The sequence below is a fragment of the Elephas maximus genome, chromosome 9 (genome assembly GCF_024166365.1).
Source record: "Elephas maximus indicus isolate mEleMax1 chromosome 9, mEleMax1 primary haplotype, whole genome shotgun sequence".
In the NCBI taxonomy this organism is placed as follows: domain Eukaryota; kingdom Metazoa; phylum Chordata; class Mammalia; order Proboscidea; family Elephantidae; genus Elephas; species Elephas maximus.
The window spans coordinates 7,180,555-7,200,803 of NC_064827.1; the positions used below are offsets into that span (position 1 = coordinate 7,180,555).

Sequence of the window (20,249 nt, forward strand, 5' to 3'; positions counted from 1 at the left end):
AAAGCAGTTAGCACAGCGCCCAGCTCTTGGAAAAGGCTATTAAATGAGACACCTGGTTGTGGTTATGACCTTTAGAGCCAATCTGTGGTTGAGAGCCACCTGTTAGGGCAAAGAAAGCCACTTCCTCAAAGCCGACGAAGACAATGGAATCGGAGGAGAATGAGATTGTGTCGATTAGGAAAAAAATAGAGACAAAACTGAGGGGCCAAGCTCTCATCAATTGGCAGGACGCTATCCTGCAAGAGCCAAGGAGATCTGACCATTGAGCAGTAACTTGGGAGTCGACAAGTGATGTTCCAGGAAAATTACTGGCCGTCCTGGGTCAGGCTTGGTGTGCCAGTTTCCATGTGGCTGTAGATGGAGCTAGAGGCTTGATGGAAGTTCTCCAGGAAGCCGTAGCTTTAAGTCTGCAAGCCATTGTTTCTCACACCTTTCTTATCCGCCTGATTGATAATGTATAGATTGCTCCTGCTAAATAGTGGAGATATTTTTCCTTCTAGTTTACCATTTTCACTTTATTTCTTCTGTGCAAGGTCTGTTATGAAACTCAGGACTTCCAACATGGCCTAGTATTTTCAGTGCGTGGGCGTTAGTGCTGCGTCCAAACCCCCTTCACTGTTTCCTAGCTTAGGCTGCAGGACGTAACATCGCTGGGCCTCAGCTGACTCGTGTAAAATGAGGAAAGTCATAGTTCCAGTCACTTAGTTACGCACTGCTGTTAGTGAAGTGGTCAAAGCTTGGGTGTTACTCCTGTGTATAAAATAGGTGGATCAGTCATCGTTATTGTCTCAAAACCCAAAAAAGGCATTTTCCACTTGCAGTCTGGGTTTGTAGGACTAGATTTCTCCCGAGGACTAGGCTTCTCCAAAAGGAGCCACAAACTCAAATGCCTATGGAGGCCAGGCAAGTGAATGAGTAAAAGTCACTTAGTTAAATACTTTCTATAAAAACATACGATGTATTAAAAAACCCACTGCCGTCGAGTCGATGCTGACTCATAGCGACCCGGGGTCTGTAGAACAGAGTAGAACTGCCCCATAGAGTTTCCAAGGAGTGCCTGGCAGATTCGAACTGCTGACCTCTTGGTTAGCAGCCGTACTACTTAACCACTACGCCACCAGGGTTTCCATATGATATATAGACCCAGCCTTTCCAAGTGTTCAGAATTTTCAACAGAATATGGAAATTAGTTTTTTAACACAAAGTGTTCTGATTTCAACTGCTGGTAATTGAAAATTTTCATTTGTGATCTCTGTAAGCCAAACAAACCCTATTCGTGGAGTCTAGTAGCAGTACGTGAGAGGCCAGTTTCTATATCTGTGGCTTATATCTTCTGACAGTGCTCTCTCAGGTGACTTATGGGGAGTTGTTAGGGATTGTTTTAAAAGTATGTTTAATTTTTAAAGAGGTGTTCTTTACATTCTTGCATGTGTTTGGTCTTGTAGGGTAAAAACATCACAAAGCTTAGTAAAGCAAAAAGAAAATTTCATTAGGCATATATTCAGAAAATCTGAATATAATATCTTAGTATGGGTCATATACCAAAAAGGGGTGTGGATTGTGCACAACGCAGTATATGGGAAGGTTCCAAGCCAGCACGTGGGGAAGTCAGAGGAGCTGGTTTAGGGTGGGACGCCCTGGGTGGTGCAGATTGTTAAGTGTTTGACTACTAGCCAAAAGGTGGCAGTTCGAACCCATCCAGAGGCACCTAGGAAGATAGGCCTGGTGCTCTGCTTCCGAAAGGTCACAGCCTTGAAAGCCCTATGGAGCACAGTTCTACTCTGCACACATGGGGTCACCATGATTTGGGACCAACTTGATGACAATTACAAAAAGTTTCAGGATAAGTGACTTTACTCTTAGACACTTGCTCGCCCTTGACTGAGCAGTTTAAATAAGAATCCAGATAGGCAACACTGTTTTCCTCATCTATTCCTGACGAAGACCAGCAGCCATCTCGGAGTTGGAGGAGAGGCTGAGCAAGCGTCATTGAAGACCTTCTCTCTCGTCTTCTTTGTTCCTCACTCATAGGTCCTCCGCTGAAGCACAAATGACGTTGATAGTCTCTAAGTGTGTAATGACTTGAAGGGCGTTGCCTTTACTTTCTTCTTTTGGGAGGGTATTTTTTTCCCCCTCTGAAGGGATAAAGATGAAGAGGGACACGTAGGGTCCTTAATTTGTGTGTCCTCTGCCTCAACTTTTGAGAGCCATTAGTCCTCCAATAGTCTTAATTAGGCATGTTTTATGTACTGAACACTGCCATTTTCAGTCACTTCCAGGCATATATATGGTCTCAGTGCTAGTCCAAAGGATACAGTTGGGGTCCTACATGCCAGCCTGAAGCACGGATGTGTGCGTGTGTACACGTGCAAGCAAGCACATGTTCTCAGTGTGTTTTGGAGGTCAATGCTACTTTTTAAAAAAATGAGCCACCATTTAACATTTGGGAGATTGCACATAAAAGCCTGAATTTCCAGCTGCTTTTGTAAAATCAGAAGAACCGGCAGTTGCAGATTGGCCTTCCCACGTATTCACAATTGCCTGGAGCTGAACTTTACTACTCCGTGTGAATGGGAAGTTAGCCACAGTCTCTGCGACTTTCGTTTTATCTTGTAAACCTCCTAGCCACCTTGGCTTTGTGTATCTGAGGTTTCTCATCTGGAAAATGCACTTTGTGACATGGACTTATTTATGGATTAACGTGTAAAACATTTAGAAGTGTCCATAAGGTTAGATAATCAGTACTAGCTAGCTGTTGCTGCCGTTACCTTTTTTTTTTTTTTAAATAACTTTTATTAAGCTTCAAGTGAACGTTTACAAATCCAATCATTCTGTCACATATAAGTTTACATACATCTCACTCCCTACTCCCACTTGCTCTCCCCCTCTTGAGTCAGCCCTTTCAGTCTCTCCTTTCTTGACAATTTTGCGGCTTCCCTCTCTCTCTATCCTCCCATCCCCCCTCCAGACAAGAGTTGTCAACACAATCTCAAGTGTCCACCTGATATAATTAGCTCACTCTTCATCAGCATCTCTCTCCCACCCGCTGACCAGTCCCTTTCATGTCTGATGAGTTGTCTTCGGGGATGGTTCCTGTCCTGTGCCAACAGAAGGTCTGGGGAGCATGGCCGCCGGGATTCTTCCAGTCTCAGTCAGACCATTAAGTTTGGTCTTTTTATGAGAATTTGGGGTCTGTATCCCACTGATCTCCTGCTCCCTCAGGGGTCCTCTGCTGTGCTCCCTGTCAGGGCAGTCATCGATTGTGGCCGGGCACCAACTAGTTCTTCTGGTCTCAGGATGATGTAGGTCTCTGGTTCATGTGGCCCTTTCTGTCTCTTGGGCTCTTAGTTGTCGTGTGGCCTTGGTGTTCTTCATTTTCCTTTGCTCCAGGTGGGTTGAGACCAATTGCTGCATCTTAGATGGCCGCTTGTTAGCATTTAAGACCCCAGACGCCACATTTCAAAGTGGGATGCAGAATAATTTCATAATAGAATTATTTTGCCAATTGACTTAGAAGTCCCCGCAAACCATGTTCCCCAGACCCTCGCGCTTGCTCCGCTGACCTTTGAAGCATTCATTTTATCCCGGAAACTTCTTTGCTTTTGGTCCAGTCCAATAGAGCTGACCTTCCATGTATTGAGTGTTGTCTTTCCCTTCACCTAAAGCAGTTCTTATCTACTGATTAATAAATAAAAAACCCTCTCCCACCCTCCCTTCCTCCCCCCCCCGTAACCACAAAAGTATGTATTCTTCTCAGGTTTACTATTTCTCAAGATCTTATAATAGTGGTCTCATACAATATTTGTCCTTTTGCCTCTGACTAATTTCGCTCAGCATAATGCCTTCCAGGTTCCTCCATGTTATGAAATGTTTCAGAGATTCGTCACTGTTCTTCATCTATGCGTAGTATTCCATTGTGTGAATATACCACAATTTATTTACCCATTCATCCGTTGATGGACACCTTGGTTGCTTCCAACTTTTTGCTATTGTAAACAGAGCTGCAATAAACATGGGTGTGCATATATCTGTTTGTATGAAGGCTCTTGTATCTCTAGGGTATATTCCTAGGAGTGGGATTTCTGGGTTGTATGGTAGTTCTATTGCTAACTGTTTAAGATAACGCCAGATAGATTTCCAAAGTGGTTGTACCATTTTACATTCCCACCAGCAGTGTATGAGAGTTCCAATCTCTCCGCAGCCTCTCCAACATTTATTATTTTGTGTTTTTTGGATTAATGCCAGTCTAGTTGGAGTGAGATGGAATCTCATCGTAGTTTTAATTTGCATTTCTCTAATGGCTAATGATCGAGAGCATTTTCTCATGTATCTGTTGGCTGCCTGAATATCTTCTTTAGAGAAATGTGTGTTCATATCCTTTGCCCACTTCTTGATTGGGTTGTTTGTCTTTTTGTGGTTGCCGTTACCTTTTGTACGGGCTAAGATTTATTTTGCTGCTTTAGAGTTTGGACTTAAAAAGAAAGAAAATGCTCAGTCACTTTCAGTGAGCCCAATGTCGAGGTCTCAAAGGAAAAACGAGCACAGATTCCAAGTGAAAAGACCCAGTCCTAAGTCTCCTCGAGTGAGTCTCTGAACCTCTCTGGGCTTTCATTTCCTCATCCCTAAAATAAGAAGAATTAGACTCAGTATCTTCAGAGGTCCATTTCTAAAATTGAATGAGATGATAGAAAAGATATGGGGGAAAATTGAAAGAGGTTGTGCTGTGACAAAGAAAACCAAACCTGTTGCAGTTGAGTTGATTCTAACTCATATGACAGAGTAGAACTGCTCCATAGGGTTTCCAAGGCTGTCATCTTTATGGAAGCAGACTGGCACATCTTTCTCCCTCAGAGCGACTGGTGGGTTGAAACCACCGACCTTTCATTTACCAGCCAAGCACTTAACCACTGCCTCACCAGGGTTCCTCAAAGATGCTGAGAGGGGTTAATTTTCTCCTTGAAAGAACTGAGCACTCTTTCAGAATTTCCTTACAGAAAATGAATGTTTACCACCCTGCTCACGGATTTAAACCACAGTGCAGTATTTTTCTTCGACTACCAATTAAATATCGCCTTTGCCCCCAGGAAAGAAAAATTAGAATTCTGGTTACTGCACCATAACAAAGACATCCATATATATTTACTCTGTTGAATGTTTAAGTAGCAAAAGGGGATGTCAAGACCAGGAGACCGGAGGAAGCTCACCTGTTAGAGTAAATACTGCTGCCAAATGTAACCCTATGTTGGTAGGTCAGACTCAGGGGAACTGGACAAATGTGGCCTGGTGAATTGTGAATGAGAGAAAAATTTCATGTCTTTGTGTATAAAACTCCTTTATGTGTCAGTGGTTTCCCCACCTTTCAAAATATGAACCATTATTGGTACTTGGGTATCTTTGTGTTTAAGAATATAATTGAACTTTGATTTTAGTACCATATCATGCTACAGTCAGAGAAGATTCATGGACTTGATCCTTTGGCTAAGCTGTAGGGTATATCAGTTCGTTTTTGGATATGCATTTTTTTTTTTTTTAGATCACCTAATAATAAACTTTAAAGTTGAAAAGGACCTTTGAAATAATTTATGCTAAACTGTACATCTCTGGTGACACCCTGATAGCCTATAAAAGTGTCTAGAAAGTATAGTTCATCACATATTTGCCTCCAGTTAGGCTGTGTGTTCTGAGAATTAAGAGTATCTTGACATAATTTTCAGCCATAGTTTATAATGGAGTGGAAGCAATTTATATGAGGCCCAAGGAAGGCAGATTTCAGTTAAATTCAACCTTTGTAGCCCTAGGATAAGAGCTACTCATGGAGATTTTTTAAAAATGTGGATTAGTAATTTTCTCTATTCATTTAAATAGTGGCCAAAATCACTAAGATGTATGGAATATTATGGCAGTACGTTGGTGTGAGAGGTATTCAAAGGGTTGAACATTAGTCCTGGTCTAGGATGTTAAGAATAAATGTAATGAAGATAGCATATGCAAAGAGAACATTCTAAGCTTTATTTATCTTTTAATGTATTTCAGCGACCATCATGCAGACATCAGAGACTGGGTCAGACACAGGCTCGACGGTGACTTTACAAACCTCCGTGGCTAGTCAAGCAGCCGTGCCCACACAGGTGGTACAGCAAGTCCCAGTCCAACAGCAGGTAAGGAGCTGTCGCTCTCCAAGAAGGTGCTCTTGAACATGGCCGTGTCCAAAGGTTCTTTGGGCTAAGCTTCCTTTCTTCATGGGGTGCTACCGTAGCATAGTCCAGCTCTTAGCTCCAGTCTTCAGATGCTTCTCGAGCATTTCCTGGGCGAGCCAGGCTCTGTGCTAGGCTGTAGGGATGCAAAAATGAATACTTAAATAGAATCCCTGTTCTCAAAGAGCCTGCCTTACCTGCCAAAGAGAATATTTTTTTCTGCCTTGACCGCCGTAATTAGGTTTTCCCTTCCTCTCCTCGCCTCTCTTTTCTTTATCATAACTTCTTACTTCTTTCATATTGAAATGTCAGCAACAATACTTTTTTAAAAAAATATAATTGGCTTGCAGTAATACTTAATAAAGGAGAAGATGTGTGTACCTTCCGGGCAGGGATTTTGCCTTTGTGGTATTTTAGAAAGTGCCTTGTGCTTTCTGGTGGGTGATAATACTGTTTAATGAAAATAAAATTATCTTAAAGGTCTGGGGATCTGACTCATCCCATTTAAAAACTTGGGAATGAGTTCTGCCACTTTTATTCATACTCAGGGGAGTTGGCTTGTATTGGAAAGATGCTCAGAAAATAATGCCATTCATTCCTGTTTATGCTTCTGCTTGCGGATTGTGAACACATTGGCCTGTCATTTCTCCCAAGAGTGGTGAGAAAACAAGTGAGAAAGATCGTATGTCATGTAGCATTCTCTTGAGACGCGAGATTTGCCTGTGATTTCTTAGTATCAAGGAAAATCTCAACAAATATTACTCTTCCAATTGTACATTAGTAGTTAGGGAGAAAGACATCTTTTCCTAAATGATTGCAGAGATTCAAGGTCATATTATTTTTGGGTGATAGGAGTGGGATGGACAGAGAGCGCTAGAGTCACAAAGAGCTGGACGTTTAGACTCTCACAGGTAAGTGAAGATATCTGAAATATTTTTTTTAACCATTCTTTTTTTTTCTTCTTCTTGTGGTAAAAATGTTTATAACACAACGTTTGCCAATTCAGCCTTTTTTACATGTACCGTTCAGTGACACCAGTTAGATTAATCATGTCTTCTATTTTCCTGGATTGCTACTGAGAGGTCCAAAGCTATTCTGATTTCTCATCCTCTGTGTGTGCCCTATGTGATTTTTTTTTCTCTGAAAGTTAATAGAATGTTTTAAATCCCAGTTTCTTGACATCTCATGATGTGCCTTGATGTGAGCCTATTTTCATACATTGTGCTGGAACCTTGATGGCCCTTTTCATTTTGGACATTCACGTTCTCTTCTGGAAATTTCCATCACCAGTATCGATCCTTTGCCACATTCTCCATCACCATTAACCATTTACTCAGTGCTTTCTAAACAACCACTCTTTTTTTCCCCCTCTCCCTTTCTGCCGTTTACCATTGTTTTTTTTTCTTAACATGCTCCTCTTTCTGGTCCCTACCATACACACCTGTCCTTCTAGTTCCTCATGCTGCTGATATGTTAGGTTGAACTACATGCAATTTTGATTTGAAAAAACAACAGTTTCATATGTTTCAGTGTAGGCGTTATGTTTTAATTTTGGTAGACCAACATTCAGTGCTTTCGTTACTATGACGTTATAAATGCTTTTCCAATCTAGCCGTGTAATAAACTGTGATTACCTTCCTTTCCTGCAAAATTATCTTCCCCGGGTTGCATGATTCTGATTCTTCTTAAAGAAGTCTCGTGTCAAGCATTCTGACCCACACTGCACTCTGGATTAAATGCCCTTTGCTCAGCTGCCCTCCTGGGATTTCCCTTCACCATCATCCTGGGAATTGCCTTCCCTCCTTTCTATGTTGGCTCTCCTGTTTCCTGTATCCATGTCTTCAGCTCTTTCTTAACTCCTTTGGGGGAGCACAACTCCCAGTTACCTCCTAAGAAATGGGAAATGTTTGAGCTCTTATGTGTCTGAGAAGGAGTTTATTCTATCTTCACAGTTGTTTGGTGGTTGGGTCGAGGTAGAGCTTTGGGTTGGAAAATTTGTTTCTTTAGGATTTTGAAGGGATTGCTCTGTTGTCTTCTAGTTTCCTGGGTTGCTATTGAGAGGTCCAAAGCCATTCCGATTTCTGACCTGTTCTGTGACTTGTTGTTGTTGGTAGGTACCTTTGAGTCAGTTCTGACTCATAGCAACCCTATGTACAACTAAATGAAACACTACCTGGCCCTGCACCGTCCTCGCAATTGTTGCAATGGTTGAGCCAACTGTTTCAGCCACCATGTCAGTCCATCTTGTTGAGGGTCTTTCCCTTTTTTGCTGACTCTCTACTTTACCAAGCATGATGTCCTTCTCCAGGGACTGGTCCCTCCTGATAACATGTCCAAAGTTATGTAAGACTCAGTCTCGCCATCCTTGCTTCTAAGGAGCATTCTGGCTGTACTTCTTCCAAGACAGATGTGTTCATTCTTTCCTAGTATCAAGGAAAATCTTCAACAAATACTAACTTTTACAGTTGTAAATAAGTAGTTAGGGGTATACGAACATGATGTATTCAATATTCTTCACCAGCTTCCTAATTCAAAGGCATCAGTTCACCTTTGGTCTTCTTTATTCGCTTGCCTGTCAGTTTGTCATACTGTAGTGGCTTAAGTGTTGCTATGATGCTGGAAGCAATGCCACTTGTATTTCAAACATCAGCAGGGTCACCCGTGGTGGACAAGTTTCAGCGGAGCTTCTAGACTCAGACAGACTAGGAAGAAGGACCTGGTAATCTACTTCTGCTAAAAAAAAAAAAAAAACAGCCAGTGAAATCCTTATAGATAGCAGCAGAACATTGTATGTGCCCTATGTGGTTTTTTTCTCCCTGAAAGTTAATAGAATGTTTTAAATCCCGGTTTCTTGAAATTCCATGATGTGCCTCGATGGGAGCCTGTTTGCATACGTGGTGCTAGAAGCTCGGTGGGCCTTTTCATTTTGGACATTCAGGCTCTCTCCCGGAAATTTTCTTCAACGTTTTCATATATGATTACCTCTGCTCTGTTTTCTCTTTCTCAACTTTCTTATTCTACTTTCGATTTCATCTTCCAACCCATCTATTACTTTTCATTTATGCTATCACATTTTTAATATTCAAGAGCTTTTAAAAATTTTTCTGTTATGTTCCTTTTCATAATATCCTGCTTTATTTCTTGGTTATAATAGCTTTCTTTTTTCTCTGAAGATATTTATTTTTTCTAATTGCTGTCACTGAGATTTTCTTCTCCTTCCATTATCTGTTTCCGTCAGGATGCTCTGTTCTGTTTGTTTCTTTTTGTCTCTGTTTTTCGTATTAAAAGCTTTTCTCAGATATCTGGTAGTTTGTCGGAATCGACTCAATGGCAGTGGCTTTGGTTTTTTATTTTGGTATCCATATTTTAAGGAGCTCTGGTGGCACAGTGGGTAAGCACTTGGCTGCTAACTGGGAATTGTGGCAGTCTGAATACACCGGCCGCTCCGGTGGAGATAAGACCTTGGTGATCTGATCCTGTAAAGCCTACAGGCGAGGTAACCCTATGGTGCAGTTTTACTCTGCCCTATAGGGTCTCTATGAGTCAGAATCTACTCAATGGCATGTAACATCAATATCCATATTTAAAATGTGGGGATAAAAAGCTGTTTTGAATACATGAGTGGGTTTTGTTGATTTCAATATAACATCATCTGACCAGGTTTTTAAATTGGGGACCCTCTGATGTTTAGTATCTTCGTTTTGCCTCTTGGGCTGGTCGTATTTTTCAAAGAAGACTCGTCCAGTTTCCTGCTTGCTGGGTGAAAGCTTGGCTGCCAGCATTCTGGATACTTAGAGGGCAGAGGAGAGTTGGGCACTTCTGGTGCTTATTTGCTTCACCATCTCTTTTCTGTATGCTGTCACCTGTGCTTGACCTCCCGCAGGGCAGCAGTTACAGCAAAGAATCAACCTCCAAACTTTCAGCAAAGGCGGAGAAGGCCAGTCACCTCCTGCGTAGGGCTGTTGGAGGGGACCTGGAGATCTGATTGTTTCTTGAATAGTATCACCTTTTATATTAAATACATATATGAAAAACAAAACTTTATATTGCTACCGCCAGTGGAAAATCAGTATCACCAGCTGTGAATAGAAGATCACACACACACACACACACACACACACACACACACACACTTCATTCATGTCTTCCTGTCGTCACGAGTCAAAATCAACACGGAGGCACTTAACAACAGCAACACCTGGACTGCCTTTGGAAGATGTTGTACTTTGCCATATGGCTCGCCCCCAACAGGAGTATATTCTAGTCCCTCAAGTTAGCTCTTTCCTCTGGGACTTTCTAGGCAGGTGAGACCTTATGTCACCTTACACCAAGCATAGAAGGTGAGATCTCTCATTTTCTCTTTGTGAATAAAGTGTTTTATTTCACCTAGTCGGTTCGTGTGAGATTTGCTTGGGGACTCTTCCCGTATGGTCTTTCTAGACTTATTTGGGAGGATTCCCCCCCGCCCCCGCCCCGCCATTTTATTGTTTTTCTTTCCTTTTTATTCCCACTAGGACAGTATCATGTTTGAAGCTCTCCAGTTCATTCTGGCGGTATCTCTGGGATATAAGTTGTCTATAACAGACAAGACAAATGCTGTTAATTTCTTAGGGATGTAACATGAGCTCAGTTGTTAATATACAGCTGTCATCTCGAGTTTTCAGACTGTAGTGGAATGCCTTTAAAAGCTCCTAGGTTTTGTTACTGACTCGTGTTGAATGTTGAAATTGTGGCATTGATGTCAGAGACAGTTATTCCTGTTGATTCAACTTTGTGTTGTGCCCTTGCTTTGGCCATTTTGACATAAAGAGAAAGCCTGTAGCAATTTTTTTTTTTAATGTTGAGACACTCAATATTAAATATTTTGGAGTGTTGAGAAAACAGAAAATTTCAAGATCCTGGTATACGCTGTTCAGTTTCTTCAAAGCCCTAACTGTTCTAATTTAATAAGTATGGCATAAAATGTTGATTATAAAATTATTTCTGTGGTATTTAGTTTATTCTTTATGACCTCAAGACTCAATATGTTACCTTTTCTAAGACTCTTATGATTCAGGAATGAAGAATTTTGAGCATAGAATAGCAAAGTCTGGTTAGATTATACTTTATCCAATTTCCTATTTTATGCAGTAGTTTTTATTATTATGCAAAACATTATAGAGTTTCAACTTCCAAATATGGATGTTGTTGCCCAATTCAATAAAATCTCTAAAATATTCCAGTTGAATTGTGTAGAAACCAAAATTTTGATATTATCTGTGCTATCATCTTTATAAAAAGATGTTTTAGACTGATAAGTCTGTGTAGAATATGATTTAACTAGAAAGGGACATGCCCCGGCCCTGTCCCCCTGCCTTGAGTTACTTGTTAAGCTTCTTGTAGTTTATTCTTCAATGGGTGGTGCAGATGCTTAGGTGCATGGCTACTAACCAAAAGATTGGTGGTTGGAATCTACCCAGAGGCACCTCAGGTGAAAAGCCTGGTGGCCGTCTACTACCAAAACATCAGTTTGTGGAGCACAGGTCTACTCTGCCACGTGTGCTTGCAGTGAGGTGGAATCGACTTGATGACAACTGGTTTGAGTGTTTGTTTGTTTGTTTGCTCTAGAACTGAATTAAAAACCCAGGAGAGGGAAAAGGGAGAATGTCTTTATTCCATTCTCTCCCTTTAAAAAAAAAAAAAAAAAAATTACTGTCTAGTTGATTTCGACTCATAGCAATCCTATGCCAAAAAACCCCCCCCGAAACCCCCGAAAAACCCAAACCCCTTGCCACTGAGTCTATTCTGACTCAAAACAACCCTACAGGACAGACTAGAACTGCCCCGTAGGTTTCCAAGGAGTGGCTGGTGGATTCGAACTGCTGACCTCTTAGTTGACAGGCTAGCTCTTAACTACTGTGCCACCAGGGCTCCATAGAGACCCTATACGACAGAGTAGGACTGCCACATAGAGTTTTCAGGGAGCACCTGGTGGATTCGATCTGCTTACCTTTTGGTTAGCAGTGGTAGCTCACCATAGCTCTTAACCCCTGGACCACCAGGACGCTCTCTCTTAGCCAGCCCAAATTAGGTAGAACCTAGACAGAAGTCAGATCTTTTATTCTTTGTTTTAATCTTAGTCTCCAATTATCCCATGGATGCTGCCGACCTTGAGAATGATTCCTAAATCACTAGGAACCAGGACTCCAAGATCTTTTCCTCCCTGTCAAGTTTCCTAGTTACTTTGGGACTGGGTCCTCTTTCTCTGCCTGTCTTACCTTTTCCTTGGAGAAATGTTTTCATTTCACAAATGTTTTCCCCTCAATGTGGCAGGTATGTTGTTTCTATACAGCTTCTTCTAAACAATACCTCCTATGTACGGTGGAGCCTGGGCCTGAGAGGCTTCTGTCTGAGTTCAAAGAAGGGTTATTTTTCCCAACAAGCTTTGAACACTTCTGTTACTCAGAGACTGTGGTTTTTACCTTTTCCTGCCCAGGGGCTCAGAGGGTTTGGGTGGTGTTTGGTAAGTAACCGGGACACTGGAAACCTCTTTTTATGTGATAAAAGCTCATTCAGGATTACCGTTCAGGAAAGCACCTTTATTTTTGTATAAATCTCCTAGCAAGGCATGATTCTTTGTCTATAATGAGTTATGAAAATGGATGGTGTGGCTATGTGGCTATATTGTTTCTCTTCAGTCACTAGCAATCTATCACATGTTTAGCATTTTTCCCTAAATTATGGTCCGTTTTGCAGAATGAACATATTATTTCTGTGGCCATAGAAATAAATGATATTTTCTTTGGGGCACAGCTCCAACCAGAGTTGTCAGTTAGGTTCCAGGAAAAGGTCAGTCTTCAAGAAGGATAAACGTTAAATGAATCATCTCTAATAGATCTATTTATTATGGGTATCTCTAAAATGATGCTTCAGCCTCTAGGGAATAACTTTTAGGAATTGAAGTTTAATGCGAATCCTTCTGAGATCCTCGTATTCCTTAGACCTTATCGGATTTAGATAAATAAAAGTCCATTCCTCTCTTTCAGTGGTGAGTCATTTGCTTCCTCACTTCTGTTTACCATATTCATATCACCACAAAGAGACTGTGATAATTAGTAATATACTCATGGGGAAGTTTTTTGGTAGAAGCAAAAAAAAAAAAGATTTCCTTTTGTGTGTTAAACCCATAACAGAATATTCTATTGGATCAAAAATTCGGTCAGCCATATCTAAGATGGGTCCCTTTGCTCGTTTGGGGCTCCAAGCCTGAGGTAATGCCCTATTTTGTTCTTGCCTTTTTCTTTCCTTTTTGCTCAAGGTTGAGATCTGCTTTCTGCACATCCTTGCTTGGATGGACATGAATAGAATTCTTTTCATTTGAGACCATTATCTCCTATAATCAGCAGAAACAAAGACATTTTTCCCTGGTTTGCTCTTACTTGGGACTTAATTCCCATTGGCTTGGTTCCCTGAGGGGACAATGTTCTCATAATTAAGACTGTGGCGGACATCCTAAAAGATGGGGTTACATTTTTAAATGAATTCCAGTTGAATGCTTAAAAAAAGAAAAAAAAGCAACCAAAAAAAACAAAACAATGATTTTAGCTCGTGAAAAGTATATTTTTAGAACCAGAGCTGCTGATTTTTAGTATTCATTATAAAAAGGTAAGGTATTTCAAAGGAACATGGTGGTTTACAATTGAAATAAATTTTGCTGTGCCAGTCTGCTACAAAGGCCTTTGAGTTGATCATCTTTACTGAATATTTGTAAAAATAAAATATTTGTAAAAATACTGTTTAAATATTTTGAGTAGTAGTTTTCTCTGTTGAGTGATTAAAAAATTTTTTTTCCATCTGGAGTTTGATCATTGTGCTGAGTTCTATATGCCATATTTTAAGAGAAATGTGTCAGGGACAAGGAGCCCTGGTGCACAGTGGTTAAGCACTCAGCTGCTAACTGAAAGGATGGGAGTTCGAATCCACCAGCCAATTCATTGGAGAAAAGACCTGGCAATCTGCTCTTGTAAAAATTACAGTTTAGAAAACCGTATGGGGCAGTTCTGCTCTGTCCTGTAGGGGCACTATCAGAATCAACTCCATGACAACAGATTTTTTTTTTTTTTGGTACCAGGGACTGTGCTAAGTACTGGGGTTTCAAAGGTAATTCAGTATGGTCCCTGATCTCAGAAAACCAGCTTTAAAAGGAAATAGATGATGTTGTTATAGAACTGGATTCAGAATGCCTCAGGAGCAGAGACGGAAATTGTTCTTGGGAGTGAGAGTCAGAGGTGTCTTCACCAAGGATACAGTAACACTTGAGTTGCATGTTGAAGGAAAGCTTGGGGTTTGCAAGAAAAATAATCGTTATTTCTGATAGAGAAAGGCATAAAAGAGCTCAATAGAAATCCGAATCTGTACAGAGCAGGGGGCCTGGGAGGTGAGGACGTGGAACAGTATTGGCCAAGGATGCCCTGTGGAGGCTGAGTCAGATGACCCATTTATTGTGCCTCCTGGTGTTCCCCTTCCCTCTTCAGCTGACTTAGCTCTCTATGTATTCTCCCACTGTCGATTTCCTGATAGAATCACATGGACTTGTCTGCTCCGTTTCCCTGTATCTGACCACTTCTTAGCTCCATGAACAGTGTGAACGTTATCCACGTAACATCGATACTCTGCACTTCTGGCAAAGCCAGTTCAACCATTTTCTTAGGATCTTTTTGGATTTTTCTCTGACATTTCATACTGCTCACTATTATCTTCTTCCATGGCTTTCGTGCTTCCTGTAAGCTAATTTTTAATACCCAGTATAAAAAAGTAAGACATTCTGCCTACTTCTTTGAGTGCCTTTTCATTAAGGGGAGCAGCAGATTTTGTAAAGATTTTGTACATAGTGTTGCTAGGAGCTGGAACCGACTCGATGACACCCAACAACAGCAACATAAAGTGGGCTTCATAGTCAGAAGGTTATAGATTCAATTCCTGGCTCCAACCCTTTCTAGTTATGTGTCTTCAGGCAAATTGTTTAACCCTTCTGATATTCCAAGTTCCACATCTATAAACTACGGGCAATATAGAGTTATAGACATTAAATAATGTATGTATGAAGTAATTCATGACAGTGGTATTATTGTTAGTTGCCGTCTACTTGGCTCCAACTCATGGTGACAGTACAGCAGAATGAAACATTGACCAGTCCTGTGCCATTTTCATGATTGCTGGCATGTTTGAGTCCATGATTATGGCTATTTGTCAGTCAGTCTCACTGAGGGTTTCTCTCGTTTTTGTTGACCTTCTACTTTATGGCATATGATGTCCTTATCTAGGGATTGATCTTTCACGGTGACATGTCCAAAGTAAGCAAGATGAAGTTTTGCGATCCTTGCTTCTAAGAGCATTCCAGTTTTATTTCTTCTAAGACTGCTTTATGACAGTAGGGTCGCTCTGAGTCGGAATCGACTCAACGGCAATGAGCTTGGTTTTGTTTTTTTAATACGTTTATTATTGTTTTTACTACTACTATTATTTATTATTATTAGTAGTAGTGATACTAGTATACTCTGATTCTTCCAATAAAAAAATTTGGGTTTTTTTTGGCCTCTTTTTTCTGTAAGGTTTGACCTTTGGGCCTCTCTTTTTACCCTCACTGTCCAGTAACTAACTCAACCTTTGCAGCTCTTTCTTTTAATCTTAAAACCAGTGAGCCTCTCACCATCTTTACTAAGCATACACCCATGTCCCTCCCTATAGTGCACTGGATTGTGAATCAGGGAAGCTCAGGCTCCAGACTACACCAACACCAGCTTGTTCTGACTTGCAGGGGACGTTTTGGTGTCTGCTACTCTGAATTCAGGGTGGTAGCTCCAGGGGAAGGCTTTCTTTCTCGGTGACTCTGGGGGAAGGTCCTTGTTATCAGTCTTCCCCAAATTTAGGAGCTTCTCAGTTCAGGAACCCTGGGTCCAAAGGACGGACTATTCTCCTGGCACCACTTTCTTGGTGGTATGAGGTCCCTCTGTCTCTCTGCTTGCTTCTCTTTTATATCTCAAAAGAGGCTGACTTAAGACACAAGCTAATCTTATAGATTGAGTCCTGCCTCATTAACGTCATGGAGGTAGGATTTACAACACATGGGAAAATCACATCAGATGACAAAACAGTGAACAATCACACAATACTGGGAATCATGGCCTAGCCAAGTTGACACGTATTTTGGGGGGACACAATTCAATCCATGACAGGAATACTGCTGGTATTTTATCCAGCTCATGCAATACAATTATTTTGGATGAAGTGTGGTGTTGTGGTAGAATATAATGCCTTAGGAAATAAAGGTGAGAATAGTATATGAGTGTCTTAGCTAGCATGATTGGAATTCGAGTTTTCAGTTAGAAGATATGTAAACTATCCATATAGTGAAACTATGCCAAGGACGTCTCTGAAGTGAAGTGTAGGAGTTTTTTTTTCCTTAACACATCACTTAGCTGTATAGAGTTATTTTAGTTGACTCCGTGATTTTGTTCTTAGGGATATGTAATTCATTTCCCATGAATATCTAATCTGTTTATCAAACTGTCAACTTCAATATCAGTACCTTTTTCCTTGGGAAGTTCAGCTTGTCCTATAAAATTTTTCATGCAAGTGGAGAGTAGAAAACTTTAGGATAGCTGGCACTTCTGTTTAACATATAGTATGAACAATTTGAAACATAATTTAAACAGAGCACTCTTGCCAAAGCAAACAGTGGAATTCACTGTCGGTGCTAAAAATTCACTCTTAGTATTATTGTTGTTGTTAGTTGCCATCGAGTAGTTTCTGACTTAAGGCAGCCCCACATGTGCAGAATAGAATTCCATAAGGTTTTCAAGGCTGTGACTTTTCAGAAGCAGATCACCAGGCCTGTCTTCTGAGGTGCCTCTGGGTGAGTTCAGATCGTCAACCTTTCAGCTGGTAGTCGAGCACTTAACCGTTCATGCCACTGAGGGACGACTCCCAATAGATCTGAGCATATTTATCTTCAGTGTCTGAAAGAATACAGAAGCTTTAAGGCCCAAATCAACATTTTATTTATGGGCTGAGTGGGTTAAGAAAATCTTGCCAAAGAAAGTGACTTTTAAGCTAAGATTTGAAGAACAGAGGTAACCAGTGGGAGAATAAAAGGAAGTGTTTTCTGAGGGTGTGTGTGTGTGTGTGTGTGTATGAAGGCCTTGAAGTAGGAGAGAGCCTAGTGGGTTTGTGGAGCTGAAACAGGGTCCAAATAGCTGGAGAAGAGAGTGGGAGGAGGGTCAATGATGAGAGACGAGGTGTGGAGCTACGGGGCACACTAACTCAGGAGGATTCCTGGGCTTATGAATTGTTTTTCAGTCCGCAGTATAAACTATTTAAGTTTTCAGCAGTAGCTGTCATTCTGACACTGTCTACCGTTCTGCTTCTGTCAGAAATCCAGATGAAACAACTAACCATTACAATAGCTGCCATCTGTGGAGCACCTTGTACGCCAGGCCCCGTGGTTGATGCTTGGCTCATTATCCGTAAAGCTTGAAGCAACCTTGAGAAGTAGGTGCCATTATCTACCTTTAACGGTGAGGAAACTGAGACTCAAAGAATTTAAATAACTTGGCTTTGGATAGCAGTCACTCGGCCTTGACACTGTGCTTATACTCGAGAAACATACTCAAAGGCAGTAATTACAAAATATACGTGTATGCGGTTGATGTTGTATTTCTTTTGGGAGTGGGAGGATTTGTATCATCCTTTCAGCAAATGAATCCTTCTTAAACGTAACTTTGTGAAACCAGTAAATGCTTGAGGAACAGTAGGTGCTCAGTATATATTGGAAGAGTTTACTGAGGAGTATAAACGCTGAGGTGTTCTGATTGAACCATGGTGTGTGTGGATGGGGAAAGGCCTAGGCTTTGTCCCAGTAGCTGCCTCTTGTCCCTGACAGCAGCTCCTGAGATGCCTTTATGGGACCTCTAGGGATATATGCCTGGTGGTGCAGTGGTTAGGCATGCAGCTGCTAACTGAAGGGTAGGTGGTTCGAACCCACCAACTGCTCTGTGAGGGATCTGCTCCATAAAGATTACAGCCTGGGAAACGCTACAGTGTAGTTCTACTCCGTCCTGTAGGGTCGCTGTGAGTTGAAATTGACTTGACAGCACACAACAACAGCAACAGCAGTGATATGGGACACAGTGTGGGCATCATCTCCTCTCCTGGATTCTTCTGTAGCCAGATGAATCGCTCATCGGGATTCTTCAAGCCATTTCCCTGTCTCACACTGGCGTATCAGAAGATTAATTTCATGGAACACATACCACATCCTTTCTATCCACGAAAAATGGTTGTTTTGCCCTTCTTTTTATACAGGGCCTGTCTTAAAAATAGACACACATGGAAGGCCTTTTTGTTTCCTCCCTCCCTCCCTTCCTTTCTTATTGTGCTTTAAGTGAAAGTTTACAAATCAAGTCAGTCTCTCATATAAAAATTTATACACACCTTGCTGTATACTCCTAGTTGCCCTCCCCCTAATGAGACAGCACACTCCTTCTCTCCACCCTGTATTCCCCATGTCCATTCATCCAGCTTCTGTCCTCCTCTGCCCTCTCATCCCCCTCCAGACAGAAGCTGCCCACATAGTCTCATGTATCTACTTGAGCCAAGAAACTCACTCCTCACCAGTATCTTTTTCTGTCTTATAGTCCAGCCCAATCCCTGTCTGAAGAGTTGGCTTTGGGAATGGTTCCAGTCTTGGGCTAACAGAAGGTCTGGGGACCATGACTTCTGGGGTCCTTCTAGCTTCAGTCAGACCATTGTCTTGTCTTTTTAGGGGAATTTGTGGTCTGCATCCCACTGCTCCCCTGCTCCATCAGGGATTCTGTGTTGTGTCCCCTGTCATGGCATCATCGGTTGTAGCCAGGCACCATCTAGTTCTTCTGGTCTCAGGCTGATGCAGTCTCTGATTGATGTGGCCCTGTCTCTTGGGCTCATAATTACCTGTGTCTTTGGTGTTCTTCGTTGTCCTTTGCCCCAGGTAGGATGAGACCAATTGATGCATCTTAGATGGCCTTTTTATTTTCTTTAAAAACTTGTTGACCTCAGTCAGATCCATCATCCTGCAGAGACTCATGGCTCATTTTCCTTATAGCACTCATGGACTGATGGCCTTCCTGTTCGAAGAAAATCAGAATTGCTGTCTTTGCCATGGCTGCTAGTCGCTCAGCCTGAAATGGGATGATGGTCAACTAACATACGTGTCTTCAGCTAGGGCTTCCTTTGTAATTATCTTTTTCCTTGTCTTTCTTTATTTACTGCTTGGTGTTGTGGGTTATGAAGTGTTGCTAAGTTTTGGTCCTATTAAATCTGTGCTTTTCATTATTAGCGATTTTATCTTTTTAAAAATAGTAGGATGACAGAAGAGAAATGAAACGAGAAAATTATGCATGAGAAAAGGTAGCACTTCAAATGTGAGAAGGTAAGGTGATTCTTACATAAAAATGAGTATTAATATAACTAGTTTTAAAGAGATAGCAACCTGCTTGTGAATTTCAAGTTCGCTTTGCATCTCATTCTTAGCAGAATTAAACTACAGTTCAGACTAAAATGAGTTTTGTTGTAAACAAAGCTATAACAGCTATAAAGGGAAATGATAGAGCAAAATGATTTATGAAATTTTTAGAAACAATAGTAAATAAAATACAGTGAAACCTGTGAGAGCTGGAACTTGGCAAGACTGCCTTGTTTTTCCAGGTCTCAAAAATTTTCCGCCTTTGACGGATTGCCGTCTTACCACTTTTCTGTCACTCGTTTTAGTGGAAAAGATTTTTGAGTTTTCCTTCCCTGACAGGTATCCATCTTACACAGGTTCCAGCTTTCAAAGGTTTTACTGTAATTTTACAAACCTAAGCTTTAGTTTCCAGAAACAGTGATTTTTAAAGAATTTTTGGGGGGACTGAACAGACCATTGATTGCAGTCCTGTGTATCACCCTTAGTTATTCTCTGCAAAGCCTTTTACCAATAATTTTGGGAATGTTTTTCTCTTGTTGCTTTTGCAGTTATTTTGTAGGCTTTGCTTTGACTTT

General features: G+C 41.2%; 1 protein-coding gene across 7 annotated transcripts in view; it reads left to right on the plus strand.

The window, feature by feature from the left end:
• RFX3 (regulatory factor X3) overlaps nucleotides 1–20,249 on the plus strand; it is a 315,870-nt gene that overhangs the window by 129,910 nt on the left and 165,711 nt on the right. For all 7 annotated transcript variants that reach the window (XM_049895335.1, XM_049895334.1, XM_049895339.1 and 4 more), the window contains exon 2: nucleotides 6,034–6,158. In XM_049895335.1, coding sequence (XP_049751292.1) covers nucleotides 6,042–6,158 — 117 coding nt within the window. In that variant the 5' untranslated portion in view covers nucleotides 6,034–6,041. The remainder of the gene's footprint in view (nucleotides 1–6,033; nucleotides 6,159–20,249) is intronic.